General features: G+C 52.2%; 12 protein-coding genes across 12 annotated transcripts; 6 read left to right on the top strand and 6 right to left on the bottom strand.

The window, feature by feature from the left end:
* Positions 1-162: 162 nt before the first annotated feature.
* Positions 163-1,879, bottom strand: BO94DRAFT_555683 (putative C2H2 finger domain protein; the record flags this gene model as incomplete). The annotated part of the gene is made up of 3 exons (XM_025613818.1): positions 163-282; positions 329-1,706; positions 1,782-1,879. 3 exons carry the CDS (start codon positions 1,877-1,879, stop codon positions 163-165), a joined length of 1,596 nt encoding a protein of 531 aa, XP_025468949.1.
* A 1,458-nt stretch (positions 1,880-3,337) lies between these two features.
* On the top strand, positions 3,338-4,118 carry BO94DRAFT_30721 (uncharacterized protein). Its single transcript, XM_025606798.1, has 2 exons — positions 3,338-3,633; positions 3,684-4,118. The coding sequence occupies exons 1-2, from the start codon at positions 3,428-3,430 to the stop codon at positions 3,934-3,936; spliced, it is 459 nt and encodes a 152-aa protein (XP_025468948.1). The 5' UTR covers positions 3,338-3,427; the 3' UTR covers positions 3,937-4,118.
* Positions 3,573-4,325, bottom strand: BO94DRAFT_534073 (uncharacterized protein). Its single transcript, XM_025611454.1, has one exon. It carries the CDS (start codon positions 4,288-4,290, stop codon positions 4,042-4,044), a length of 249 nt encoding a protein of 82 aa, XP_025468947.1. The 5' UTR covers positions 4,291-4,325; the 3' UTR covers positions 3,573-4,041.
* Positions 4,326-5,173: 848 nt separating this feature from the next.
* BO94DRAFT_30703 (uncharacterized protein) lies at positions 5,174-6,229 on the top strand. The gene has a single exon (XM_025606797.1). It carries the CDS (start codon positions 5,525-5,527, stop codon positions 6,098-6,100), a length of 576 nt encoding a protein of 191 aa, XP_025468946.1. The 5' UTR covers positions 5,174-5,524; the 3' UTR covers positions 6,101-6,229.
* Positions 6,230-7,227: 998 nt separating this feature from the next.
* Positions 7,228-7,937, top strand: BO94DRAFT_534070 (uncharacterized protein). The gene has a single exon (XM_025611453.1). The coding sequence runs from the start codon at positions 7,287-7,289 to the stop codon at positions 7,635-7,637; it is 351 nt and encodes a 116-aa protein (XP_025468945.1). The 5' UTR covers positions 7,228-7,286; the 3' UTR covers positions 7,638-7,937.
* An 874-nt stretch (positions 7,938-8,811) lies between these two features.
* On the bottom strand, positions 8,812-10,740 carry BO94DRAFT_623324 (xenobiotic compound monooxygenase, DszA family; the record flags this gene model as incomplete). The annotated part of the gene is made up of 4 exons (XM_025617142.1): positions 10,317-10,740; positions 10,065-10,253; positions 9,766-10,013; positions 8,812-9,718 (listed from the first exon to the last, which is right to left on the bottom strand). Exons 1-4 carry the CDS (start codon positions 10,419-10,421, stop codon positions 8,812-8,814), a joined length of 1,449 nt encoding a protein of 482 aa, XP_025468944.1. The 5' UTR covers positions 10,422-10,740.
* Positions 10,741-12,009: 1,269 nt separating this feature from the next.
* On the bottom strand, positions 12,010-13,983 carry BO94DRAFT_30427 (uncharacterized protein). The gene is made up of 5 exons (XM_025606768.1): positions 13,529-13,983; positions 13,459-13,478; positions 13,302-13,406; positions 12,865-13,247; positions 12,010-12,815 (listed from the first exon to the last, which is right to left on the bottom strand). The coding sequence occupies exons 1-5, from the start codon at positions 13,740-13,742 to the stop codon at positions 12,428-12,430; spliced, it is 1,110 nt and encodes a 369-aa protein (XP_025468943.1). The 5' UTR covers positions 13,743-13,983; the 3' UTR covers positions 12,010-12,427.
* A 521-nt stretch (positions 13,984-14,504) lies between these two features.
* BO94DRAFT_463073 (dienelactone hydrolase family protein) lies at positions 14,505-15,430 on the top strand (the record flags this gene model as incomplete). The annotated part of the gene is made up of 4 exons (XM_025608006.1): positions 14,505-14,533; positions 14,593-14,663; positions 14,714-14,761; positions 14,823-15,430. 4 exons carry the CDS (start codon positions 14,505-14,507, stop codon positions 15,428-15,430), a joined length of 756 nt encoding a protein of 251 aa, XP_025468942.1.
* Positions 15,431-15,659: 229 nt separating this feature from the next.
* BO94DRAFT_30492 (uncharacterized protein) lies at positions 15,660-19,008 on the top strand. The gene is made up of 2 exons (XM_025606773.1): positions 15,660-16,107; positions 16,176-19,008. The coding sequence occupies exons 1-2, from the start codon at positions 15,889-15,891 to the stop codon at positions 18,966-18,968; spliced, it is 3,012 nt and encodes a 1,003-aa protein (XP_025468941.1). The 5' UTR covers positions 15,660-15,888; the 3' UTR covers positions 18,969-19,008.
* Positions 19,009-19,399: 391 nt separating this feature from the next.
* Positions 19,400-20,509, top strand: BO94DRAFT_30494 (uncharacterized protein). Its single transcript, XM_025606774.1, has 2 exons — positions 19,400-19,437; positions 19,492-20,509. Exon 2 carries the CDS (start codon positions 19,578-19,580, stop codon positions 20,100-20,102), a length of 525 nt encoding a protein of 174 aa, XP_025468940.1. The 5' UTR covers positions 19,400-19,437; positions 19,492-19,577; the 3' UTR covers positions 20,103-20,509.
* Positions 20,510-21,569: 1,060 nt separating this feature from the next.
* On the bottom strand, positions 21,570-23,190 carry BO94DRAFT_593442 (uncharacterized protein; the record flags this gene model as incomplete). The annotated part of the gene is made up of 3 exons (XM_025616182.1): positions 21,570-22,243; positions 22,414-22,988; positions 23,073-23,190. 3 exons carry the CDS (start codon positions 23,188-23,190, stop codon positions 21,971-21,973), a joined length of 966 nt encoding a protein of 321 aa, XP_025468939.1. The 3' UTR covers positions 21,570-21,970.
* Positions 23,191-24,967: 1,777 nt separating this feature from the next.
* On the bottom strand, positions 24,968-26,547 carry BO94DRAFT_30290 (uncharacterized protein). The gene is made up of 4 exons (XM_025606762.1): positions 26,380-26,547; positions 25,895-26,315; positions 25,530-25,830; positions 24,968-25,479 (listed from the first exon to the last, which is right to left on the bottom strand). Exons 2-4 carry the CDS (start codon positions 26,290-26,292, stop codon positions 25,339-25,341), a joined length of 840 nt encoding a protein of 279 aa, XP_025468938.1. The 5' UTR covers positions 26,293-26,315; positions 26,380-26,547; the 3' UTR covers positions 24,968-25,338.
* Between the last annotated feature and the right edge of the window lie 170 nt (positions 26,548-26,717).

The raw sequence follows: 26,717 nt of genomic DNA, 5'->3' as shown, positions 1-26,717 counted from the left end.
CTTCCGACGCTGATGCCATCCGTAACAATAAACAATCCGGTCCGACCCTGCCGCGTGAAGTGGGATACACAAATCACATCAATACACACTCGATCCGAGTCAAGCTGGGCAATCAAATACAAAGGACCGTCATCAACTCCGAAACATGCGTGGCCACCCAACTTAATGGTGGCCATTCGATTCATCACTCCTATCCTCCTCCTTGACCGAGCTGTGCTCGGCCGACTTGGAGAGGCCGCCATCCGACCCGTCCTTCCCACAGCCCTTGACAAGGATATGTCGCTACTACCGTTAGCTGTGTCACATTCCAAAGAGCGAGTGGACTCACCTTTAACGCGTCCTTGCGCGAGAAGCTCTTGTCGCAGTGCGTGCATGGGAACGGCTTCACCGACAGGTGGATGCGCTTATGTCGTTTGAGATCATGGTTGCGGTTGAAGCTCTGCGGACACTGGTCGCACTTGAAGGGCCGGTCGTTGGTTGGACCCGGGCCGCCGTGGCCCGGATGAGGTGGGTGCCCTCCATACAGCTGCTGCATCTGCTGCAGATTGGCAGCGTGCCCACTGTTATACCCTGCCAGCCCCGGCAGCCCGGCTGGCTGGTTCCCTGTCATGGACAAGGGACCGTTCGGGTTGTTCACATTCGACCACACTGGACCGTTCATCGCCGGGAGCGAATAGGACGCCCAGGGACCCCGCTGGTAGTTCAAATGGTGCGAAGGGTGTGGATTCGAGGCCACCCGGCCCGGGGGCTGCTGCATCCCGAGCCCCGTCTGTCCGTACGGAGAATATCCGCTTGGCGAGTTGGTTACCTGCTGAGCCGTTCCGTACGCCGGTGCGGACGAGGATTTGACCATGTAGGGGTCGTTCGAAGGCAAAGGATGGGGCGACGGCGCGGGATTCGGCAGTGGATGGACTGAAATCATGGCGTGTGGGATCGAGTGATGCTGCAGGCCCCCCCCAGAAGAGACGGGGGCAGAAACTGGGATTGGCTGTTGAAATGGGGGCAGGTGATTCATCTCGTATGCCTGGGGCATGTGCTCTGAACCCGGCGTTGACGTGGCCGGGTTGCGATGCAGGGGAGTCACGGACGGAGGAAAGGTATCTCGACTGGAATAAGGCACACCCGAGCTCCACGACTGACGCGCTGCCGTCGCCGCCCCGGAGGCACTTTGATATGAGCTCTGGCCGGGCCAGTAAGGGGCCAGCTCCGAGTTGGTCGACACGCCCGTGGTGATTGCCGAGTGCGCCGTGGTGGTGGGAATGCTGTCGCCGCCGGACTGGGTGGTCACCGGCGGAGTGAGAAGGTTGCTGACGCTCGGGTTGATGTGAGGAGGATTGCTATGGTGGGTGGTGTACTTGATGGCGCCGCTGGTATGGAAGGGGGGCACCGGGAGCTCGAAGCTGGGCAGGGTCGGGGCCGCTGGACGACGCGAATTCAACGGCTGGGGGGCTGTCAGCGCCTCGAGCGCCGGGCCCATGCCTGGCGGGGGGATCGCGAGGGCAGCCAGGTTGGCGGATGTCTCGCGCGAGTAGTTGGAGGGGAAGAAATCGCCCACGACCAACGACGAGGGCGTGGTGAGGGAGGAGGAGAGATGTCCCGGAGGAAAGGCGACGGAGTCGGATGCGAAAGTACAGTATCGACTGCCAGACAGGCCACCGCCGATGTCTGGAGGATCCAGGAGGGGCGATCGGATCGCGATCCGCGATCTGAGACGGAAACGAGGGTGGTCCTGGGAGATCGACCGTGGGGATGCTCAACGAGGTACCACCAGCGCGTTTAACCGGCTGTCATATCCTTGGACTCGACAAGTATGGTGATGCGACTCGACAGGAGGTATGCGCAATGAGAATGGTATCAAGACAACCGCATGGTCTTTCATGCAGACCAACGCGCTGTCACGCGATGCACGGGCAAACAGATCGAGCTTGATTGTGAAGGCGTAGTGGAACTGAGGCGGGATCGCAGTTAGAGAACCATGGACGGGAATAGCGTGGCTGCGGAGAGAGAGAGAGCAGGGTTCAAAATGTGGTCACGGAAGAAACAGGCAGGCGGTAATGATTGTATTGTTTGTGTTGGTGTTGGTGATGGTGATGGTGGTGGTGGTGGTGGTGATCGGAAAAAGGCGTGGGTGGCTGTGGAACTGGAGATGAGATGAGATGAGGTGAGGTGACTTGAGTTGAGTTGAGTCGAGAAAAGGAACTGTCCTGAGATGAGGCTTGAAGTAGGTGGGCAAGATGACGGGAGAAAAGAAGTTCGTCAGAAGAGGGGGAAAGTCAGGGAGGGAGATCTTTTATTATTATTGTCGATGGAGTGAATAATAAAGGACTGATGGGGGAAAATGGGGAGGACCAAACAAGCCGGGAATGGAGACGTATCCAGACCAGTCCAGCGCCGGGTCTGGCCAGCGCGGGGGTTGAGTTCACAAAAATACCAGGGAGAACATACCCACCCGGACCATCTGGCAGAATAAGGATTGGGATTTATATTTATATTTATCTTTTTATTATTGATTGATTGCATTATTGAGGAAGAGAGCGAACGGAGGTGAAGGAGACCCGGGGATTACCCATCCTCGACTCGTATTATTTATTTTGATTATTATTTATATTTATTATCAACTCCCCCCTCCCCCCAAGAGCAGCAACAGAATAATAATAATCATAATCTGCTCTCTTCCCATCATATCATCAGCCGACCCCCATCCATCCACTCAGCCAGCAAGACTCGAGGGAGTGGAGCCCTCCCTAATCGGGGCTAACCCCCAACCGAATTTTCAGCAGAATGAATGAATGAATGACGGACGGTGTTTCTTTTCTTTTCTTTTCTTTTTCTTTTTCTTTTTCATTTTCGTTTTCGTTTTCAGCTTGTCCGTTTTGGGATGTATTTATTTACTTCCACTTTCTTTTCACATTTAGTGTTTTTTCTTTGCTTTTCTTTTATTCTGCAGCCGTATTAACTCTCCCCCCTCCTTCAGGACCCCCCGACAAGCCCCGGACAGGGCCAGGACGTTCCGCCGGTAAGATTGAAAGGAACCATTGGCAACAAACTTTCCTACCTGACTGAACCTTAGCTCTTAGCGGTCACCCTGGAAAGGACCTCCTTAGTGGAATCCATAATGGATCCTAGCCTAGCCGGGCTCGCTAAGACCAGCCAGTCCCAGAGTCCCTCGACGCCTGATCACCAACAACGTGGTTGACAGGGCTCGTCCAGGCGTCCAAGCTGGTCCCGTTCCACCATCGCCGCTGCCCACCACGGTCGGGGGGCGACTCTCGGTTAGTCGGCGACAGACCTACTTATCTACGGAGTACTCCCTCCCCCATCGTACTACCTCGTACATATTATCTACATAGAACATCCATCCAGAGATCCACGGATACAGAGATAACCATCATCATGCGATGGTTCTCCGCCCATTCCAATCCGCCCGATGGGATGCAAGATGGCCACGACAAATGGAATCGGCCAGACCCTCTCTGCAGGCGGCCTTGACCCAAAAAGGGCCCGAATCAATGGTGCCAGAAAACCGGTTAGTACTTCCCCTACTTCTCTGGGCTTAGTCCTTCCGTCGTATTGTTCTTCCAGCCCACCGTTTACTGTGCAGTTCTCACGGTTCTGTATGGTGTACTTTGTATTGTACGTATGTACTTCTGCCCGCACAACCCCCTACTCCTGACAGTACACAGTATACCTACAATGTCGCGATCAGACTATTCAGTACCAGTACTTCGGTTAGTGGTAGTCCGTATAGATAGGCATGTGGAGCGCCTCCCGTCTGGACGATCGGCCACCCCGACCCAGCAGGGAATGCTGTCCGCTGTTTCCCTGTTTGGTGGAGTTCAGAATAAGCTTAGCCCTCTGCGCCGGGGAGGGATCAGAGGGTCTCCAGATCGACGCTGGATGGGGATGGTCGGGAGAATTCTTTGCGACCGAAACTAACACGGATCGAACTGCGTCCACCCAGGGTTAAGCCGTCCAGGGGAGCCGAGCCAGACGAGCCAGCGAGGGTGGACAAAGTGGACAAGATGGACAAGATGGACCAAATCACGAACAGACCACCAGAAGGAACAAATCAGAAGAAGCAACGGCCGAGACCAGAAAAGGGGCAGGCAAGCGATCGTTGCTCCTTGCGTCGAGGAATGCATGACAGATGCCGGGCGGTGGAGGGCACAGCTGAGGCTGATCGGGTCGGGGCGACCAAAGGAGCGTTCCTCTGCGCTGGTAAGCATCATAATTATTAGAAGCATTATCGGCAATAATTAGTGATTGACTGTTAGATAGACCACAGGGCATAGATGATACCTAACAGTTAGTTGATGATGCCGGAGAATTCCTTTGTACATAATAGTAGCTCGACGGGCAGCTCCACCGATGGAACATTCGATCTCCATTGATCCATTCATCCCCCCATCCATGGACAATCCAGTGCTGTGTAGGTACTCCAGCTGGCTCAGAAGTGGCTCGTATCCATCGCGCGGCTTCGTCGACTGCTCTGGCCGGGGCTTCTGCTGCTCGCACGGACATGGCGTGCCGGCCCTCCTCCCAAGTCCTCAGTCCTAATCCATTCTCCGCCAAAGGCAAACGGTCCCTGGTGCGCGCCCACCATTCCATGGGCGAGGTCAGCTGTCGTTCCTGGGACCCTGGTTTGACTGGTTCTGCTGGGGGGATTCTGCTGGGGGACCCCCGATTGCTGAAGACGAGATTCCAATCAGACGCTCCCATTCCTCCGAGGCCCCCAACTTCCAATACGAGATGGGTTTGGCAGTCCTGCAGTCTGCAAATTCCCGGGGAGGCAGTACCAAGCGACAGGCAGGGACTGGACTCGCCCGAGTTTGGCCCATCCATCCATCCATCCTGGCCCATGGACGCCCATATCGCACTGTCGGGCCATTGGTGGATGGCCCGTGATACCTCCCAGCTGGAGGTCGTACAGCAGCCATACAGACGGTACTAGCGCCTTGGTGGTGTGTCGGCACTGGCTGGCTCGGGCGTCGGGGTTAGCCCGCTATCCCTATCTGGGCCTTAGCGTGGTCTGTTTCCCTCCAATGTACCCCACCTGACTTGCCTGGCTGGTCCGCCTGCATCTTGAGTCGCCGGAGCCGACCACTCAGGCATCTGGTCTTGTAGGTAGGTAGTAGACACAGCTGCTTCTGCTTCAGTACTTCTACCATTGTAACTACTCCGTAGGAATGGAGTAGTCCCGTGATATTCTTATCGGGCGGATAGAAATGCTTGATGCTGACTGCAAGTGCTGATGTTGCTACTGCTGCTGCTGCTAATGCTGATGCCTCGCGACCGTCCCCATTCTCCATCCTCGCAGTCATCCTCGCAGTCATCCACCAAGTCAACCTTAATCACCGCCATCCGAGACGGTGTCAACCTAACAGCCGGGTTTAAAATCAACCCGCTGCAGAAAGGCAAACTGCCAGTCCTCTGGCAGTCATTGGCCCCCAGGTCCCAGGCTGAGACGACCCGTGGATTGGCTGGTAAGCAAGCCTATCAACGATGTCTCAGGAACCGCTAAGGTATGGCGACGGGGTTGCAGGCTACTGCCCCCTTGGGTAGCACCTGCGTTGATGGACGGCCTCGTCCGTACCGACCGACCGTAATCGCTGGACCCCAACGGTCCACCGCATCTGGCCTCTCCCGACGGGAGGCGCGGCCAGCACCAGCCTGTCGGTATTGGCGGGGGTTTAGGGGTCGCAGAGATCGAGGGCGGTGGCGCTCTATCAGCATCGCTTTGCTGCCTCTTATCGTCCAGCCATATCGTCCGTACACATGCCCGGTCATGTCAGGCCCTGCTATGCTATGCTATGCTATGCCATGCCATGCCATACTTTACTGCATCCCCCCGGCAATCTTGCAAGGGGTCTCGTTTTCATTACGAAAACGATCGTTCGGGGGCAAACAGCTCAAGGAAGGATCAAAGCTACTCCTGTACTCCGTGCAACCTACGCGGACAGGGGTCGATGGGCCAACAGTACGGCATAGCCAATGTGATCTATGCAGCGTCGATCGAGCACATCGTTATGACCAGTCCATTCACCTGCCTGCTCTCCTGAGTCCAGTGCCGTGGAGACTGCAAGATAGTCAGCAGAGCTAATTACAGACTAAAGTTCTAGGTCGTCTACCTAGCCGTTTAGGAGTCGCTACTGGCTAGGAGACTGGTTAGGGTGCATTGGCCCCGAAAGGGTCTGCTCGGACGTTATCCGTCTGGAAGTGACCGTGTACTCCGGAGGACTGATGTCCAAGTCTAACCAACTACACCGTCTTCTCCGTGCTGCCCGTGGATTATTCTTACGTGCTGCGGCCGGGCAGTCCGATTGAGGCCAAGCGTCGGGCTGACCCATGGTTAATTCCGATGTTAAGTGCGATATCGACCAGTTCACTCGCAGCAAGATCTGTGCAGAGGGTATTTTCACACCATCTGCCCATCTTTCAGTTTCAGCCATCATCAGCAATCATCAGCCAAGCTTGTTTATACTTTGGTCACCGGGGGCCAAGACAGTTTCCCCTTCGGGCTAGTTCCGCGACCGGATTGCCAGCCTTAGGCGGCGCCTTAGCCGCTCGGCACTGACGAAAAAAAGAGAAACATATCTTCGAGATAACAAATCTCGGACGCTGTCCGCCTGGCCCCGTTGCAGAAGGTTGTACACGAGTGTATCAGATGTTGCCGATGCGAGAGGCTGACACATTAACCCCTCAGTTGCACGGCAGATGAGTGCTGAACCCAATTCTCCTCGCGAGGGCGATTTGTCATGCTCCGACGTCTTACTCTCGCCATGGACGTATATCAGGATACGTTATAGCAACCATACGAACAAGGCTAAATATATTGCTCAGCGAACGATTTGGCAGCTCACGCTAGAGCGCGCGATGGATTCGGGCGCTTCCGTCATCCATCATCATTATTGAGATTCTTGTTTACACTTTACTCCGTACGGGCCTCGTATCAGCCCAGGTGATAGATAGAAGCGCGTCCGGAACGAGCGCAAACTCTCCAGAAATAAGCATTGATCCTCCGTAACCCTGAGGCCAGGTCCTTCCTGTCCTGGATGACCTCCGCGCCGCGCGGCAGCGGCTTGGGCCAAAGGCTACGCAAAGCTTGAGGCGGTTTCACTTTACGAACCTTGAGCTATCCGCCCGGATCCTAGCTCAACTGTTCCAGACAGTTGTTTGTTGACGGCTTCATTCGGGGACAGGTACTTTGTGTGTTTGGAAGTTGCGGTCTGGGAGGCCCATGCCCCTTAGTCATTCCCCAGCAGGCCAAACAGGCCCAAGTGAAGAGAATGACTCGACCTCCCCGCTCTCCCCGAACTAACGCCTTTAGCTTGAGTAGCTTCGCATCCTCCGCTGTCGCATGGTTAACGTCCGGTGGTGGCATGCAAGGCGCCCGTCACGGCCAGCAATGCCTCCAACCGGGGGCTACCGACATGCATGTCAGCCAGTGCTCCGCTTCGCTTGGGATGCCGGGCCAGGAAGGCGCCGTGGCCCGGCAAGCAGTTCGCCACTGGCGCATCCATTTCATCCGAACAGCCTTAACCTACAGGCTGCTTAGCTTCGTGTGGAGACTAATACCTTTGTCTGTTGACCGTTCGCTGGGATCGCGTCGTCCCTTATCAGGCGATGTACATCCATAGTTCCTCCCCCTTTTCGAGTCAGGTCCAATGATTGCAGTCTGACGGATGGACCTAGGTAAGAGAAGGCCTTCACATGCTCGCGTCGAGATAACCGGCCAGAATGGAACGGTCGGGTTGTTCCCCTGAATCCCCAATGGACAGTGGACAGGGGACTATAACGGGCGCGATTATAACATTCCCTCCCTCCCCAGGACCTATTCCCTATTCCGGAAATGGCAATCAATCATCGAGGCAGAGACAACCAAACTGTCAATCACATTGCTGAAAGTGATCCGTGCATCACTATCATTCGATCCCAGAGCGATTCCTGAGTCATGATGTGTCCAGTGCACCCGTCGAGATATATATATAGCGGCTGGGAGTGAACTGACATCCGACACCCTACTATCAGTCGGTATCCCCGCTGCGGGATAAATATAGGATAAATATAACGGTCTATTTCCGTCTAGTCCATCCGGGCCTCCTCACGGATAGCCATGTGGGAATGCCCATCCACCGCATATAGATTTACACGCCATCCTGGATTAATCCATCTACCCTGTCAATCCATCCCGGCAATAATGGCAATTTGGCATACCTCCATTAGCCCCCGGTTGGTGCCATCCTCGGACCTCTCATCCTTTGTGCCCCCCTCCCTGCATGTTTCAGATCGTGCACTCACCGCCATACCCAACCGACCCCCCTGAGCCCAACCACGACGGAGTACGGAAAGACTTTTTGAATTTTCCAATAATCCATCTGGTGTCCCGGATGAGGCTAGGACAGGCGAATTAATGATATCCTCCGTACGAGCTTGGCGGTTTGGCATTGGCTGGCCGACCCAGGGATGCCCGAGGCTGCCACGGCCTGTCCAGGCTGCCTGTACTGTACCGTAACGATACGGTAAGGGCTGGGCGATCACGAGACCGGCAGCTGCAGGTCACCGGCCAGGCCAGGCCGGTCTAGACCCTCGACTGGCCCTCCCTCATTTTTCTCGTCAATGGGGGGTGAAATGATGGGAAATTAGAAAATGGGAGGAGGAGGAGGATGAAGGAATGCTGGGGGCGGGGTTGGCCAGGCCACATGCCCGGGGTCGGCGGGAATGAAGGATGCGGCGCCGTCGTGGCTTCACATGGCTGAGGGCTTGGATAGCTTATTTGCATTGATTGGATTCTATCATCATCATCACATGGAATCACTCCTCCTCCACGACATCATCCTCCTGGTACACATCATACTTGTATCGACTGCCCGGGTGATCTGCCCGCAACTCTCGCTGACCCTTACCAAACACCTTCTCGCGCGCCGTCAACCCCTCCTCGACATTTTCCGGATACAACCCGCGCCGGCGCAGTTCTGGAATCAACAGATCGACCACCTCCTCAAACGTGCCAGGGGTCGTGACATAGCCCAGATTAAACCCATCCAGGTCCGCGTCACGGATCCAGCGCTCCATTTCATCCGCCACCGTCTGTGGACTACCAATCGCCACGGGTCCCAATCCGCCAATCGCCGCCTTCTCTGCAACCACCCGCGGTGTCCACCGCGGTACATCCTCGCTGGTCGTCGTGAACGCGTCCAGCATGCTCGTCACCTTGTGTGCCTCGAGCGAATCCGCTGCCGTGATATCCTGATCCAGCGGGATCTGCGAGATATCGATTCCCGTCCACCCGCTGAACAGCACAAGTCCACCCACCACCGACGCATACTTCTTCACCTCTTCATACTTAGCCCGGGCCTCCTCATCCGTCTTCCCGATAATGGGCGTGAACGTCGCAAAGAACTTGATCGACGCAGGATCCCGTCCTTGCTCCGCCGCCAGCCGCCGGATATTGGCCACTTTGGGCCGCAGCACCGCGGGCGAATGACTCGACACGAAGATGGCTTCCGCGTGCGTCGCGGCAAAGGCTGACCCGGCGGCCGATGTGCCCGCCTGGAAAAGAAACGGCGTGCGCTGCGGCGACGGGTCCACAATGTGTCGCGTGTTCAGGGAGAAATACTTGCCCTTGTGGTTGATCTGGCGCACCTTGTCGGGGTCGACGTAGCTGTCGGTTTCCGGGTTTGGTGAGAGTGCGTCAGGTGCCCAGGATGCTTCCCAGAGTCTGCAATGTGAGCGCATGTCATACAGCCAGAGCGATGGGAGACATACTTGTACAAGACGCGCAGATACTCATCCGCCTGACGGTATCGCTCATCGTGTTCGATCGGACTATCAAGTCCAATGGCCTTGAAAGCGGCTTTCTTCCACGACGTCACAATATTCCACCCGATTCGTCCGTTCGTCAAATGATCCAGAGTAGAAAATCGCTTCGCCAGGAGAAACGGCGGCTCGAAAGAGGTCGACGATGTGATCCCAAAGGCCAGGTTCTTGGTCACTGCAGCCATGGCCGAGATGGGCTAATCAGTTAGTCCTGAATCCACCGTCCCTCTGCTAGGGGGCAGACATACAATAGTCGGATCAGTAACCGGCCACTGCGCAGCCCGTCGGATACACTCATCCAGCTTCCCTTCATACGTATCATATCCACCATACGTATCAGCCAGGAACAGCGCATTGATACCCCCGCGCTCAAGCAGCTTCGCTAAATCAATCCAATAATCCAGCTTCCGCTTGGTAGCAGATTTATCGGCGGGGTTCTACTCTCTCTCTCAGTATTACTTCCCTCTCGTTCACCAATGCCGAATGGGCAAGCCACTCACCTTCCATTGTCCAGGCGATAGGTGGCCCACAGTGGACATGTCAAAGGCATTCAGCAGAATTTGCTTCTTGCCCGATTGGCCATTGTCGGTGTAAAAGTCGCCCATTGTGTCTGTTTGACGCTGCGTTGTGGTCCATTGCAGCCCACTGCTAGCGGGTATTGATATAGCTGATTGTATAACCCCTCACTATCCCGCCATCGGTCGTCGGCATGGCGTAACTGTACATCCAGAGGATATTATTCGTTGTTTCCCCGCACACAATGGTGGTTATCTTGTTGTGGTGCTCCGATGACCGGGGGGATGGGGATTCCACCATAGACGGGCGGATTGCGTGACAACCGATAAGATCGTGTAGAGGCAGGCTATCTACTACTACGTAGCTATGCCAGTTGTTTATTTTCACACCTGCCATCTCCACTTTATTAGTAAATTATGTATCTCATCTACATAGCTGTCACTTCAATCCAAATAAATATAATCCCGAGCATGGCCTATTTACCAATGCCCTTGATACGAAACCCCCTACCCACACCACCCTATTGTCAGTGAAGCCATACAGATCCAAACAGACACCCACACTTTCAATAGTAACACCACCATACTTTTAATCAAAAGTCCAATCACTTCCTAGTGCAGTAAATTTCCCCAAAAAAAAAAAAGAATACTACTAGTAGTTAGAGAACCAATCACTCTATTCCCAAATAAACCAGGACCACACCAAACACAGTTGGTTAACTCGACCAGCCCTCCAGCCTTATCCGATCGGAAAACATCCCATTTCATCCTGTTCGAATCTACCAGATATAAATGTTCCAAAAGAGTGGGGTTTATTAAGGATTGGATAGGTGAAAATTGTTGTTGTTGCTGATTTCATGTTCCGTACTGGGAGAGAATAATATATATATATTTATGTCAATGAAAGTGGAAGTTGTAGATTTCTTTTCTGTCTTCAGTGTAGGAATATTTGTCAAGAAAATTCTTTCATATGGAAATGGAAATAAAGCACTTATTTTCCAGGTGCTCGTGGTTTGGGTATTATCGTTGATTGTTCCACGGAAACGGAAACGGGTTTACCTGTGCTACGATAAGCAGAATTGTTGTATTTCGTTTAGTGGCTTGGAGAGTTTTCTTGGAGCAGTAGATAAAATGTTATGAGGAAAACCGAAAAGGGAAACAAGAAAGGAAGAAAGTTAGGCTCCTCGGTCAGTCAATAGGATCGTTTCCATCGTAAATTGCTGCTCGCAGATTAATGATATCTTCAAGATCCACACCTTTGCATAATCTACAGTGCTTATCTCAAGCTCTAGCGCTTTATGTAAGGCTGAAGGCAAGTTCAGCTTTGATCTGAGGCATTAGCTTGCCGTTCTGTGTTTTACGAATAGCTAAGTCTTCTTGGGTTGTTGGACGCCATCTGGAATACCTTGATCTTCGCTGGGATATCAGGGTTTAGACGAGAGTTCATGGTCCTGATTAGTTAGCAAGTCCCAAGCAAGAATGATGAGTAGCATGTGTCAGCCTGATATGAAAAAGTCCGGCTGGACGCCTTAAGGGCCCCCATTCCTAGGATAAGGCTGGAATGTGGCGTACCATCTGTACCGTGGGTGCCTGTGACTCAAAGCCTGTCTCACCTGAAACTCGACACTTGAGAACAAGGAGGCGCCCGAAATGCTGTGTAACCGCTTATTGAGGCAGACATACGGGCTATCATGCCACAAGGTATTTTCTAGTAAGCCAATGATAAATCAGTCTCAGACTCAATCTTCAAGCTGGAAATGTTCCTTAAAAACGACAAACTAATTATGTCTCTTGCACCGAGCAAGACCTGATGCAAGCGTCTGATACGACTGACAAAGCACAGAGATGTTACGCTGTTGCTGCCATCGTAGTTTCCTATTTGCAAGTCCTTCAGCCATCTAGACTTCCTACACAGCAAGCGTATTCGGTTTAGAGGAGAAATGATCAGACTTGTGGCCTCCATCGCCGATTGAACGCTGAAGCACTTGGTAGAGTCGGTATAAGAATTTTAACTCTGTGGGGAAATGAACCCGTATCGTAGTCAATTCTGTCCCGGTCGTCAGTCCGGCTGGACGGGATCTGAGTTTAGCTTGGCATCAAACGCATTCGGGGCTAGTCAGTGTCGCCGATGATGTCGATTCTCGCTCTGTCGAGGTCCAACTCCCAACGGACGTCAATGGATATGGTTCTGGATGGTCTTTGGGGTGTACCGGCCAAACAGAAGCCTCTACACTCGTAGTTTGCTGTTGTCGCACCACAGTCGATAACAACTTCTGCAGCCAGCACCTCCATTTCGATACGATGGAGCTCTGCCGCAGGCTCCGCAAGAACTTTGGCATTGAGGGCAAGCACCCAGCAATGATGCCACATGCGAGCTCTGGTAGAGTCCATATACCGGCCAGATAGCTATAATAGGAAATGTTGTTCGTGGCGTTGAGAAGGAGCACAGTATATACCACCCTTACCACGGCCGAAACACAAGCCCTAGACGCTATTAGCACGGTTCAATGTATTCCAAATTATGAGGACGTACGTCACACCGAATAGAAACACGGTCCCGACAGCGATCCGTCTGTCGAGGGCCACATGCAACCGCCAAATGCGGGTCTGTGGTAAGATGACAATGGTCAAGTCCGATATGCAGTTGACGACGCCCGCAAGGACATTCAACAAATCCATGTCCAAGCACGATCCTTCAGTGATTAGAACATCCCAGGCCTTCGACAGTGGACGGCAGGAGAAGATCTCGATAAAAGTGCTGATGAAATAGAAGACGAAGTTGGCCCATATACAGCAATGGCAACTCCAGTAAACGTAGTCTCGGGTCTGTCCGAATATCTCCAGGAGCTGCAGAAATATCGAGAGCTTGATGAAGAAGATGCATATTCCATACAGGATGGAATTGACATGAAAATACTAAGACAGTTTAGCACCATGACAAGCAACCATGCTGTAATACCGAGCACTCACGTAAAGCATCGAGATATAGTCCTTCAAGCGAAGGTTCCACTGGTCTACGCCGGGAGCAGCAGCACTCAGTCCCCAGGCGGGTCCAAAATATCCCATGAAGAGTGCCTGGTATATTAGACAAATTGAGCCTGTTAGAAAGAAATGTAGAAGTCCTCACCCAGGCTAGCAGCATCGTATCTAGAACAGGTCATTTACAGCTAGACAGATTGTTCGGGCGCATCACGTACAGTCGGACAGCCTCATCAGGCCGATCAAAAAGACCTTGGTGTATACGCGAAGGACAACCGCGACAGATGCCAGGGTCCAGAAGAGGAGGAGGACCGAATGCCCGGCTACAAGCAGGTTTGGAGGATCGACCAGGTTGGAGGCTTGTCCGGGAGGAGGAGGGCCAGCTGGGCCTTCGAGGAGCGCCTGTCGCTGTTCAGGCGAGAGAGTACTCATAACGATCAGGAACCATTCAGGAGTTAATCCTAGCCATGCTCTTCGAGTAGCGAAGCATCAGCGACGGGGTGAGATAAGTTAAGTATGGACCTTCCGCGAGGATGCCTGTGACGCAAGGCGACCCCGCTCATGCCACACAAGGCCTTCCATCGCTCTCTCTCTCACCGCCAACAATGTCCAGTCAGCCTTGCGAGCAGCTGAATATAGTATGCATCCCAGGTGTTGCATAAGGGAGGGGGCTGAGGTTTGAGCTGTAAACAAGTCTAAAAGAGTGCCGAAACTCGAGAATGCCCTTCCGATCGATGAATCATCTCAGTGGGTCTGTCACAGCCGTCAGGCTGGACCCCTGAGAAGCCTCGAGATGTTTTGTTACCAAAGCCCGGATAAATCCCCAGACAGCCTATGCAGTATTGTTCTCCTCATTGACAGGTTACTGCGATGAAGCTTTGCGGGTAAAACCGGGATTGCGGGGGACAGCTCGGATGACGTCGTGGTCGGTGGGGTTGCACGATCGGCTCTTTTCTGCCCCAGCTTCTCTTCTCCCTCTTCGCTCTCTTCTCTCCTCTCATCCTTTTGCTCATCACAGTTCCGGACTCGCTCAATTCATCTGTCTCGTTGTCCCTGTGCGTCCATCACCTCTCTGGTTCCACTAATATGTTCTCCAGACAGCGTCTGACTCTCCCATTGCGAAGGTCCTTCCTCACGTCCGTCACCCCCCTCACCAACCGCAGTATTCGACCACTTCACTGCTCCTCCGCAACCATGTCCGGTGTCAACAAGGCCTGCTGCTCGTAAGTGGACATGTCAATGGCTAGAGCCAGCGATTGCCTTCCATGCTCACCGTGACTAGCATCCCCCCAATTGTCGCCAAGGGCTACCAGGCCAAGGGTGAATACAAGACTATCAATGGCTTGAAGACTTGTATGTTGCATATGATTGAAGCAGGCAGCCCAGCTAATTGCTCCTTACAGATGTCACCGGTCCCGAATCCGCCACCAAGGCCATCCTCGTCATCTACGGTAGGTGACGACCCCACCCCGACCTGTCCAAACCCCGCACTAAGAACTATCCACCGTCCAGACATCTTCGGTTTCTTCGATCAGACCATTCAGGGTGCCGACATCCTGGCCACCGCTAGCGAACAAAAGTACCGCGTGTTTATTCCCGATTTCTTCCATGGCGAGCCCGCCGATATCACCTGGTTCCCGCCCCAGACCGACGAGCACAAGCAGAAACTGGGCAAATTCTTCCAGACCAAGGCCGCTCCGCCTGAGAACCTGCCCAAGATCCCCTCTATCGTATCGGAGGCCAACAAGCTCGCCGCTGGTGGTGGTTTCCAGTCCTGGTCTATCTTGGGTTACTGCTGGGGAGGCAAGATTGCGACCCTGGCCTCGAACCAGGATAACAAGGTCTTCAAGGCCGCAGTGCAATGCCACCCGGCGATGCTGGACCCCAACGATGCCACGAGCGTCAACATCCCCATGGCGGTGCTGGCCTCCAAGGACGAGAACCCCAAAGATGTGGAGGCATTCGGCGCCAACCTGAAGCAGGCCAATTACGTCGAAACCTTCTCGACGCAGATCCACGGATGGATGGCCGCTCGCTCCAACCTCGAGGATGACGAGGTTCGCAAGGAGTACGAGAGGGGATATCGGACGGCTTTGGACTTTCTCCAGAAGCATGCGTGAATGTGCCTACCATTCTGAATAAGGAAAGAGTACTAGTTAATTCAAAACGTGGACAAATTGTCAACGAATGCGCTTCCCTTGTAGGTCTTCCGATCGAGCTCTTTGAGGTACTTCGTGCCGCCCGTCCCGATGGGGCAAGATGGGGCGACCGGGCCATGCCTCCACTTTCGGATGGCCGACGTCATCGGATGATTGGCGACCCCCGCCCGCTTTGTGTTGTTTTGTCCTCCGCCGCCTCCCTGGTGGTATCACCTTATCAGTGGACTGATCGCTGCTGGACCCCATATACCTAGACCCCTTTCTCTCTCCTCTCCGCTCATCTGCCCCCTATCATTATCGCCTATTGTTATCTGAGACCGCAATGAATGGGAATACCAAGCCAGCGTTGCAGCTTACCTGCTGGACAGATTGATTAGACTTGGACAGAAATACTACACCCCGTCGCCTGCAAAGCCAGAATGTCGTTTTTCTTCGGTCGTCGTCATTCCATCTCATCCGCAGCCCCGGCCCAGGCCGACAGCCTTCCGCGGAGTGAGAGAGGCAGAAGAGCTTCGGTGCCAAATCTTGCCGATCACAATTCGGGTACCCACCCGAAAGGCATGATCCATGATATCTTCCGGAAGCATCGGGGGGACTCAGGAACAGGTTCATCGGGAGCTGTACAAACCACTAAGACGGTACGCGTCGGATGTCACCAATGGCGTTTTGCTAGGTCGAAGCAACTAACATCATCCATTAATCCCAGGATGAGCATGCAGATTCCCACCATCGTCACGATAGCGGCGTGCATGACTCGCCGGGCGAACATCATCCTGGTAAGGTCAATACGCCGCATAGGTTGCACCATAATCCGTGCCCGTCGCCCCAGAGCCAGCTCACCAAAAAGGATGTCGAGACGATATTCTCGGGGGCTCCATACTTTCTGCTAGAAAAGGGAAAGCACGGGCTCTGGTACCCACAGATAATCTTTCCTTTCGACGATCACGATCCTACAATTCAGAATCTCTGGGACAGGCGGCCACTTCCCCATGCCTCATACACACTGTGCACCCTCCACGCACATCTGCCAGTGCCGGACGATTGGGTGATTGAGAGGGAGACACCGGTTCATCTCGGAGGTTGGAAACGAACCGAAGCTCCAAAGCGGGCGACATTCGACGTCGGTGTTCTCGAAGTGCCCAACATGCTTTCGGTAAACGGAAAAGACCCCGGGACCATCGGGTTCCGCCATTTCCTTGAACTCCCGGTTGCCGATTCAGCCCTTTACATTAGCCCCGAAAGACCACGGCCGTGCGCCGAGCTCCTTCATCTATCATCTCTGCCGGCAACAGAGGCATATGAGCTGATGGGACATTTTAATGATTCGTATGCGCAGTGCTCAGATGGTACCATTCACGATCGGAAAAAGCTGCTCTGCGAAGGTCCTGTTGCCTGGAAAAGGATCGGCGTTCGCGATGTTAACCTCCAAGCCTTAGTCGAGCGTCTGCAGGCATTGAAGAGCCTTCGCTACGAAATACTCCACGGGGATGTGCCCAAGACGCTCCTTGATATGGAATCGACACGCGAGTTGTATAGTGGCCTGTTCAATCGATTTCTGTATCCACCTGTTCGGTTTCTGCTTCCGGATGCTGGTGACCCTCACAGTCTAAAGGCTCAGATCAGAGCTTTGACAGTAGTGCTAGCCACTCCAGGAGCGTGGCTTGACTTCAGTCTGATCGACTGGCGCTTGCATATTGGACAAGTCCTGTTTGAGAATGCTCCACACGGGGACGGGGATTCGCTCGACCCTTCCAAGTCTGATAAGCCCTGGGTTCATGCTGGTATCGAGCGCAAGTGGTTCCTCGTCCAGATGCTGCTCGCTGCAGAGCTGCTTCTGCGTCTAGATGCCACCGTTCGAGTGGGAATGCTACAGAATTCTCGGGAGCTAGATATCTCAGTGCATGACGTGTACGACTTCGACCGGCTACGAAACGGAAAGCTGAACTGGGATCTGGTAGTAGTACGTCGTTTTTTGGATAGTTTCAACTTCACCTACAACTCGGTTGATCCTGGTGTCTCATCTCCGACTGAATGCCCTTCACATAAGTCAGTTGACAGGCATCATCATCGTTCATTCTTTGAAACCTTAACCCACCGGTCATCAACGTCGACAAATCATGGCGAGTTAGCCTGGAGATGTCATCTTGTTCCTAGCCATGTTGACCAGCAGCTCAACGGACTGTTTGTCTTTGCTGAGAACCTCGGCTGGCCACGGCTCGCCGAACTCAAGAGTGCACTGCGATCCAAGCTGGAGGGGCAGGGATCTGACCAGAGGATCAAAGACGCATACACGGTCCCTCTGAGAAATTTCCTGCCAGAAGGGTATTCGGCATCGGGTTTGAAAAAAGAAATGTATAGCCGATGTCCGTCTCGCCGGTTACTCCTACTTCATTCCTCTGATGATACATATCCCCTAGACATTGGTGGCTGGATCACGCGTAGCTGGCTCGCGGGCTTGGTTATCCCCGGCGAGTCTATCAGTCACCTTCTCATGGGGACGATCTTGGAGAATGATACTGACGCGATGGTTACCCTTGGACCGGTCGCTAATCTTTACGGTGGATTCGCCTACAATGGAAAGACCTGGTGGAGCAAGAAATGCGTTGTTGGTCGAGTTTTAGCAGGCCAGGGGGGTACGAAGGTTTGCTTGGCCTGGCTAGCAAGTTGCATAATCCCAAAAGACTCGCAAAACGGGCAACCGTTGGACAACACGTGGTTTGAGGTGGAGGTGAAGGAGCCACCTCGGAAATCAGGCAAGCCACGCATCAAGCATGGGAACAAACTCTCGTTCGACTCGACGCCACTGGGACTAGGGGAGCTAACGAGCGGGACCTTCTTACTGCCAGTGGATGGGCCATGCAATAACTGGTCAAAAGCGAAGATCGACTTCCAGGACCTCACCTTCTCAGTCGACCCGAAGCGGGCGCAGTCCGGAAGTAACCGCCTGGCAGTAGCCCAAGAAGCATGGGCCAATTTCACCCTCTCCAACACTTCGAGGGGTCCTATTCCAGTCTCTTTCCCATTAACGTATAACGTGCGATTCGTTTCATCCCACGAATGCCGCCCGCCAGGTGGATCGGTTAACTACCACAATCGTACGGGTGCCAACGAGAGCGACTTATCGTCATCATCGTCCAGCCATGCCTCCCATAGACACCATCGGCTGCCTGGTCACCCGTTGCACCGGTCGTACGGGTTCAAGTGGGTTTCACTTGACACTTTGACGGAGAGCACATCGTCCTCCGAGGACAATGGCAACGGGCTTGCGAAGGAAGAAATCCTCATTCTAGATGCGCGGGGTTCCCACAATAAAGAAACCTTTGCGCGAGCGTGGTGTGCGTCTGTGGGGCATCATGCCATCATTGGGAAGGCTGGCCGGACCTGCGTGGCGTGCTGCATTCGGGAAGCCCGGGCATTGCAGGTGAACATTGTCATCCGGATCGGGGACGGTCTTCTGACGCCCGCCTCGTCGATTCAGGTGTTGTATGGTGGGGAATAGTCTAGATTCAAGATTGCAGGATAGAAGGGGGCGGGTTGTTCCGTTGCACGCGCCGTTTGTTGAGGGGATTCAGGTAGTCTTAGGTAGTAGATGGGCCGTTCCAGACTTGTCCCGGTGTACGGTATTGATACGTATCTGGTCGTTTGTTTGCTCGCTCTTCATCACTCGTGTAACCCTCCGGGATCCAAAATACCTCATCCCACACCCTCTTCCCTCCATCCCGCTTGCCATCATCTTGTGGAGGGTTCGAATTATAAATAGCTCCAACTCCTCCGGAACTTTCATCTTTCCTTTTCATCTGGATCATGCTTCGGACAGGCCCTGCGCCTGCTCGAGTGGCCGTTATATATATACCACGGCTCTTACCACCTATTCACAATGTGGTGTACCTGGGATATCAGCATACGGTTTAACTGACCCTTTCATCAAAACTCTTATGCTAGCCTTCTTTCATGATGCGAGCCCCAGGGTATGTCCCTTGAACCAATCTAACACATGCGTGAACAAAGCTGACCTACCCGAGCTACTCCAGGCCAGAAAGTGCCTGCTCGCACCGTATTCCTTACACTGCCCTAAGGACATTCCCCTTCACTCAACCACTAGCCCAGGATGAGTGGCACCTCGGAATCGGTAGACTTCCTCACGGCCTACGATCTAATAACGGAGGCTTTCCCTGATATCATCGGCACCGAGAAACATTCGACAGGCACTGGAATCCACAGTGTCTCTCCTTCCATCGAAATGGCTTTCCCTGTCGAACATCATGTGGCTATTCACAGGCTAATCCATCGACTCCAAACCCTCCGTCTTGTGAATGGATTCTTCTGCAATGTCGCCTCCCGTATACTGTTTAGCACCTGCCTCATATACTTCACTACAGACCAGCACCACCCCTTCTGTGACCTCGAATACCTCCAGCGAAGCAACAACGCATCCTTCATCCGCAATCTAGTAATTATCTGTCGCCACCCAGCAAATACAACCCCTACTCACCACCTGCCTCCCTCGTGTGACCCAAATCCGCCGTCTCAAACTTTAATCCCCTGTCAAGGGCACCCCATCCCAGAACACTCTCGTGTCAGCTTGTCCAGTCTCGAAATACCAACAAAGTCCAAGTCTGGAGTTACGATCTGATCTACCGTCCCACAGCGAGATCGACGTGAGGTGGTAGTGTAATCAATACACTACATCCTTGCCTAACGCACGATTCTTCCCAATGACCGTCTCATCTGTTTTGCGTTGACACTCGTACAATACTTGGCGAATCCGATCTTGATGCACAGATAACTTATCGCATAGGCTTATGTGACGGATAATAAGAACTATTCTCCGTGTGGATCTATCGAAAAGGCGACGGCGACTTTTTCTAAGCCACGATTAAACCACGGGCACGAGCACATTCTCAGATATCGGTCAAGCCATGGCAATGTTTGCTGCACTGCGGGTAATTTTCCCAAAGGTCGGATTCATATGATCGTATTGATTGCGTCCCTGCCTCTCCGCTGTGTATTCTCCTGGCATCGGACTACATGCTCGAGAAAATGCAAACCGGCGTATTCCAGAGCTGCGTCACCTCAGATGATGCGCATTTGAACAAATCCCCACAGTACACTTCAGCTCTGGAGATATTAACGACACTTAAACGGATTCTTTGCAGTAGTGTTTCTTGTGTCTGCAGGTGTCTGGCTCGAGAACTTCGACTTATGCGTCACAGTGATTACGCACGCCCCAGTACAGGTCGTCACTACTCACTCACCATCCGAACTAGAGGCATGCAGCCGTTTCTCAGGAGTACTATTATTCGCAACAGCTATCAAAGCACTCGGCCGTATGAAACAACGCAGTAACCCACACTGGGTACGTCTATATAAATGACGATTTATCAGCCTGAAGTGGACTAGCCACATCCACACAATTTTGGTCGTCTTCCTGGTGGCGCGCCTCTTCCCAGAGCTGGAGACCCTCGAGGACATAGGTTCTCGTGGCCGTACTCTGTTCCACGATGCCCATTTGTTACATTGCTTCTGCTTTGTCACGTTTCTGCCCGCGGTCAAACAATCCGACGATTCATCACCGTTCTGTCCCTCGCAAACCGGCCTGGGAAAAGAAGAAAGACCCTTTTCTCAATATATCTAGTCTCTCCACCTTCTCAGATCTTGCTAAGAAGAACGTTTCTTCCACTGGTCTGCCGATTACATTCGCAACAGAATACTCGATATTCTGCACGATGTCTGGGGTCCCTTCTATGCCCAATAGAACCGCGGCCAAACCAACTCCGGAGTATATGTCAACGAGCTCAATTATTTCCCGAACACAATATGGAACTCATTGACCAATGGACTCTCCAAGTGCACGAGATTAAATAAAGACCAGTTGGTTAGCAGAACGAGCAAGCATGAACGAGGAGTTTAGCACTGTGAGCTTGGAATGTCTGTGGGATATCCTCGTGGCTTTCCTTGATGGGTCGAATGGTACAATAGCTTGCTTAACGAATGGCCACAGCGGTTAAGATGCAGTTCAGATGCTTGTCCCAATCATCCGTGGAGAAACCCCGTCTATCAGAGAGGGTGTGGCATTCCAAAGGAAGACAAAGGAGAACTGTCAAATCTTCTCGACAGACAGAACCGTCGCACTGGATCCAGTAATGCAACACTAAGAGCACTCTTCCAGTCAGCGAATATCTCAAGCCCTGTGGATATTCCTCTCTACTCCTAAACATAGTCGCTACGCAGTGACCGTATAATCGGCGAAGTGAACCCACCGAAGATCAGTGCCGAGTTGAGCGACCGTGGGAATGATAGCCACGCACTTGATCTTCATTTTCGAGTCGATGCCACGACACATCATGATCCTCATCGAAGAGCAACAAAATGCAGCAGCTGATCTCGCGGCCGAGTCGCATAGGCGTAAGGGCCTCCAAATGTTGCCTATGCGAGTGCCTTGTAGTCGGTCGTCTTGATCCGCATACTGAGATTCACATGGTCTCAAGTCGGTGCTTTTATTCAGACACGCATTGGAACAACCATCAACGTTCTATGGGCAGTATGCTTGAATACCACTCGATGCATCGTGTCTATCGGGCTCTGTGGCAGTTGCAACTGTACACTGATCTGATCGGAGCTGGTATTTCGTCGCCGGATGATTCCAGAAACCTTGTGGATCAGTTTATGAGCGCCTAAAGTTGTCGCAAGGATGTGACAGCCAGCAGGGATCTCCAAGCACACCCTAGAAGCTGACCTCATCATCCATGCCCATACTGTCATAAACATTGACGACTAACAACCTGATTTGCATGTGATTTACGCAATCCGAGAAGGCTACGAGCCTTTGCAGCCAGAGAGAAGGGATGTTTCAGGAAAAACGGTCTGCACCACAGGATCGTAGACGCGTGACGCTCAGGACCGAGTCCTCGAAGTTGAAGTCGATAACCGAGCAAAGAACATACTCTACCAATTCGGCGATGGGATGACTCGATACCCGTTCTTGACTCAGACATCAGTGCTGGCAGCAAATTTACCATCACCCGAACCCTCAACTTCTTACCACGATGACTGAAATGGGGAGCTATCCAAGCCTCGAGGCTTATGCGATGATGGCCATCGACCATCTTGCCGAGTCGGACAATGTCTACCCTAGTCAACGAATCACCAATATAGGGATGAGGTTGCTTGCTTCCATGCCCGTGCTGATCCAACTCTTGAGGAGCCGGGACAGTTATCCCCCAGCGGATATTTACTTCATGTGAAGAGTCCCCCGAAACGTCGGCCGGGTTCTTGTTGAGTCCTGGGCCACCTTCACCGTTTTCTGCGCGCGACAGCTGTTCTACTGGGTTTACTCTGCTCACGGGCTTATTGGACAAGGAACGGAATGAGACCTTGAGAACTGTGTAGGGTCGATCTGTGAAGTGGCCTCGACTTCCTTGAGGATGATGCCGATGCCCTTCTTGGCTCCGAGCCTGTCGAGAAAAATTGCACTGGCAAGACACAGGCCAAGCGCAAGTGTCTGGTAGGACAAATGAGCCTAAACATTCCAAGGATTTACCGCACAAGGGAGAAGCCGCTCTCGAGATATCATTCGCACCACGAATCTCTAACTAGTACTGACAGAGCCACACGGGCAGTAGCGGGGCCTTGAAGCACACTATACCACTGTTCATGACTTTCACCTCATAGGCGTTACCTCTCAAAGCTCCCACATTACTATTCCGACTTTGCTGGGCCATTATCCAGGTTTGGCGAAGAACCCAGATAGAAAGTCCACTCCGTCACGGAGAACACAGCCGGGTCCTCACTATCAACAACCAAGCGCCGCAGCTCATCGGCCTTCTTGTTATCTCCATGTTATTGTTCCTCCTGGCCAGTATCCCCAATATTTGCGGCCCCGTCTAGATGCTTTCCTAGATGACCTAGCCCATGGGACCATCTCCCAGGGATAATAGCGGGGGTATACCTATCTATATACGCCTTCCAGCATCAGTTATCCACGGGGAAACGATAATCTTGTTTGATTGGCGTCTGGAATTTCCGGCATTCACTGCCCTTCCCACTGTCTCGGGGTCATCACTGGCTCATAGCGATAATATCGCTAACCGAAGCGATTGTGGTGTTTTTGGAACTTTCTTCACTCTCACTGAACGGGAACACTTTGCGCACGATGTTGTGAAATTATCCGCTCTATCAGTTACATCCATCATCCCGACTACTAAGTTCCCTCAAATCCGACTTGCCGTGTGACTGGCTGACCTCTACTGCCGTCATCGCTGCCGCCAAAGACACCCTTTGGAATCACATGTTTGCTCAAAAGTCCTTGACTCAACCACAAAACATTTCGGCATAGCCATACCAAGCACAGTATATCCATATCTTCACCAGGGCTATCCTGAGGAATTGACAGTGCCCTGTCTGTTGATAAAAGGAGATCATCACGGATCTACTCAAACTGAACCAGTTCGCTACCAAGTCTAGGCCCGTTCTCCGTCGTCTATATACCACTACCATAATTCTTCTTGGGTTGTCAACCTAAATAGACATATAGCTAGCTACTACTACCATGGCCTATATATCATCAACAAAGTCACACATTAATCAAGTCCCAATTGCAGAGCTAAATAGTACTTCTCCCCATCTTCAAATATATAAAGCCATTTCCTATCTAATCGAAACCAGCTTTTTAACACCTACTCAGCCCATATTCATATTCCCCAAGACCAAAGGCTCCGAACCCAGAACATCATGCTAAATTCCCTTCTACCCGTTATCCTTCTTCAACCCTTCACCCATTCATTCAAGATTCAACCTCTCCATAAACTATCTTCATCCAAATACCCACACCACAACGCACCAAACCAGAACGAAACCAAGATGAAATCCAATGTTGTATACTCCCCCCAGATTTTGGATACATTTTAGTCATCACTTAGTAGTCAATTTTTATGTTGACGTTAGAAGAATAGGTTAGGTATACTGTAATCTTTTAGTTTTCCTGTTTTTTTCCCCCCTTACAGGTATATTCACTATAGTCAATATGAAGATCTGTGCGAAAGTATGAAGTTGTATGGATTCCCGAATGGGCATGAAATCTACACGTAGGGGTCAGTTCCAGGAGGGTCATTTGGTTGTTTAGCGGAGGCTAGGGAAGGAGGATGTTTATGTTTGAGGACGGGTTGAGCTGGGTTGAGTTTTGCTAGCTCTGTCACAGGGGAGTTCTGGGGTGTGGAAGAGCAAAGGAGGTCTGTGCATGTATTGTATGAGAGAGAGAGAGTGGGGGGGAGGGGGGATATGGACTGTTGTTCGAGGTGGATGGCAGGTGGGTTGCTTGGTTGATTGGATTTCTCTCTCCCTCGCTCTGAGGGTTGTATACGATAATTTGTAGCTACTTCGGGATGATGCTTTTCTGGCTTTGTTCAATAGAAAAGTCATCTCGATATCACTATGGAGATAGGAGGGAGTACATTTATATTTGATGTGGAGAGGTGTAGAACCTTTAGAGGGAAAGGTTATCTCATGCGAGTCGTACGGAAATACATATTTTATTGTCCTTTATAATTCACAAAAATAACAGCAGAATGATTACTACGTTACATCAAGGTCATTTCAATAAATATTCAAATCCATTCTGCAAGGGGATTTTGAACAGACCTGCATGTGGAACACGGTTAGCTGTAGCTAGGTGAGTGTCTCTACATTTGCTGACGATAAGCAGTGCAACGTTAGAATCCTAATGTAAGCAAGACTGGCCGCTAAGCCACGGATAGAGAGCTTTCGGCATAGCACTTCTGAGGGATCTCGTTATGTTCATCCTCATCATCTTCAGAGATAGGCGAAAGCGGTGCACCCATTCGAGTGTCTCCGTATTTCGTAGGATACCCCCATCAAACAAGAGATTCCATCATCTCTGTGTAGTTTGAAACGTTGATATCCTGGAGCTTAGTGGCCTGAACCTTGAGCGTGCCCTCAAAGTAACCGTAGAGGATTCGAACTCGTGCTGGTCGCACAAAAGAAAATACGAGGGTCTATGTGCCTCAGTAGTCTTGAATCGATAGTAAGAATGGAAATAGCGAACCGGAAAGATGACATGAATTCGCAATGTCGGGAGCCTTGGCTTATTTGCCATCGCCAATATTTCTTCTTCTTGATGAATCATACCACCCAACATCCAGCTAACGAGCATGGTCAACTCGGAGACGGATGGACGGCAATCTGCTGTGAACTCGTCTTCATGGGCTGACATTGTGCGTTGCGACGCACACGGGTTCATCACTGTCATTAGCATCTGGTGAGACTGAAGCTTGCTGTGTGACTCAATGGCAATTCGCATCTCGAAGTAGCGGTCACATCCTCGTCCCCTCTTCGACTTGCCCCGCCTAGGAGAGTTGTTCGTTAGCAAGTTCCCTTCACTGAAATTCTTGAGTGACATCGGCGTCTTACTGGATGACGTGCCAATCGGATTTGCCCTGGATGTAAAACAAATGGCGTCTCATTATCGTGGCAGGATCCTCAGGCCAGCCTCCTTCTTGGTCTCCAGCTGCCTTAGAGAAGCATCTGGATTGAATATCCCCATCCTGGACCAGGTCTCGTGTGCTTTTCAGAAATTCCCGACTATCATCCAAAATGGGCATGAAGTATGGGACGGCCGAAGGAGAGTATAGCTTCCCGGAATGAAAGTCAAGGTCAGACAGCTCTATGCCCTGTTTTCGAAGCTGTTCCCCTGCGAGAAAAGTCTTCTCAGTTCTGTCCAGGTGCTGCAATATTCCCCCGAGTTCGTTCTTTCTCCTCTTAACGTCGCGGAGGCAAGATGACAACCGGAGGCGGCGGTTAGGACGCATGTTGGAGAGAATTCTAGGACAGCCAGAAGAGCAGAGGTGTTTAGTAGATGAATCAGGGAAAGCCAGTTGGTAGGAGTGAAAGCTAACTAAAATTTTGGGTGCTGAGGTCAAGGATGCACGTCAGGCTGATACTTCCATGCGGTCATGGCTCAGTCACAGAGCCTGCGCAATGACCTTGCTCATATTCCATGTTGATGCAGGGTTTGCAAGGGAGTCATTGCCAGACTTTTCTCTCCATTTTGTAGTCTGTCCCGCCGGGCTTGTCTTGCACGGTGATCGGAGAGATATCAGGGATGGATTCACGGCCAAGGTCGAGCGATGGAAGATTCACACCTTCCAGCCAAAAGCAGCCGGTCGATTAAATCGGGATGGGATCGAGGGAGAAGGGATTATTGCAAACCGGGGATCGCCTGAACTTGCGGTCA

The sequence above is a fragment of the Aspergillus sclerotioniger genome (assembly GCF_003184525.1).
Source record: "Aspergillus sclerotioniger CBS 115572 chromosome Unknown BO94scaffold_10, whole genome shotgun sequence".
In the NCBI taxonomy this organism is placed as follows: Eukaryota; Fungi; Ascomycota; class Eurotiomycetes; order Eurotiales; family Aspergillaceae; genus Aspergillus; species Aspergillus sclerotioniger.
This window is presented reverse-complemented; position numbering and strand designations above follow the sequence as displayed.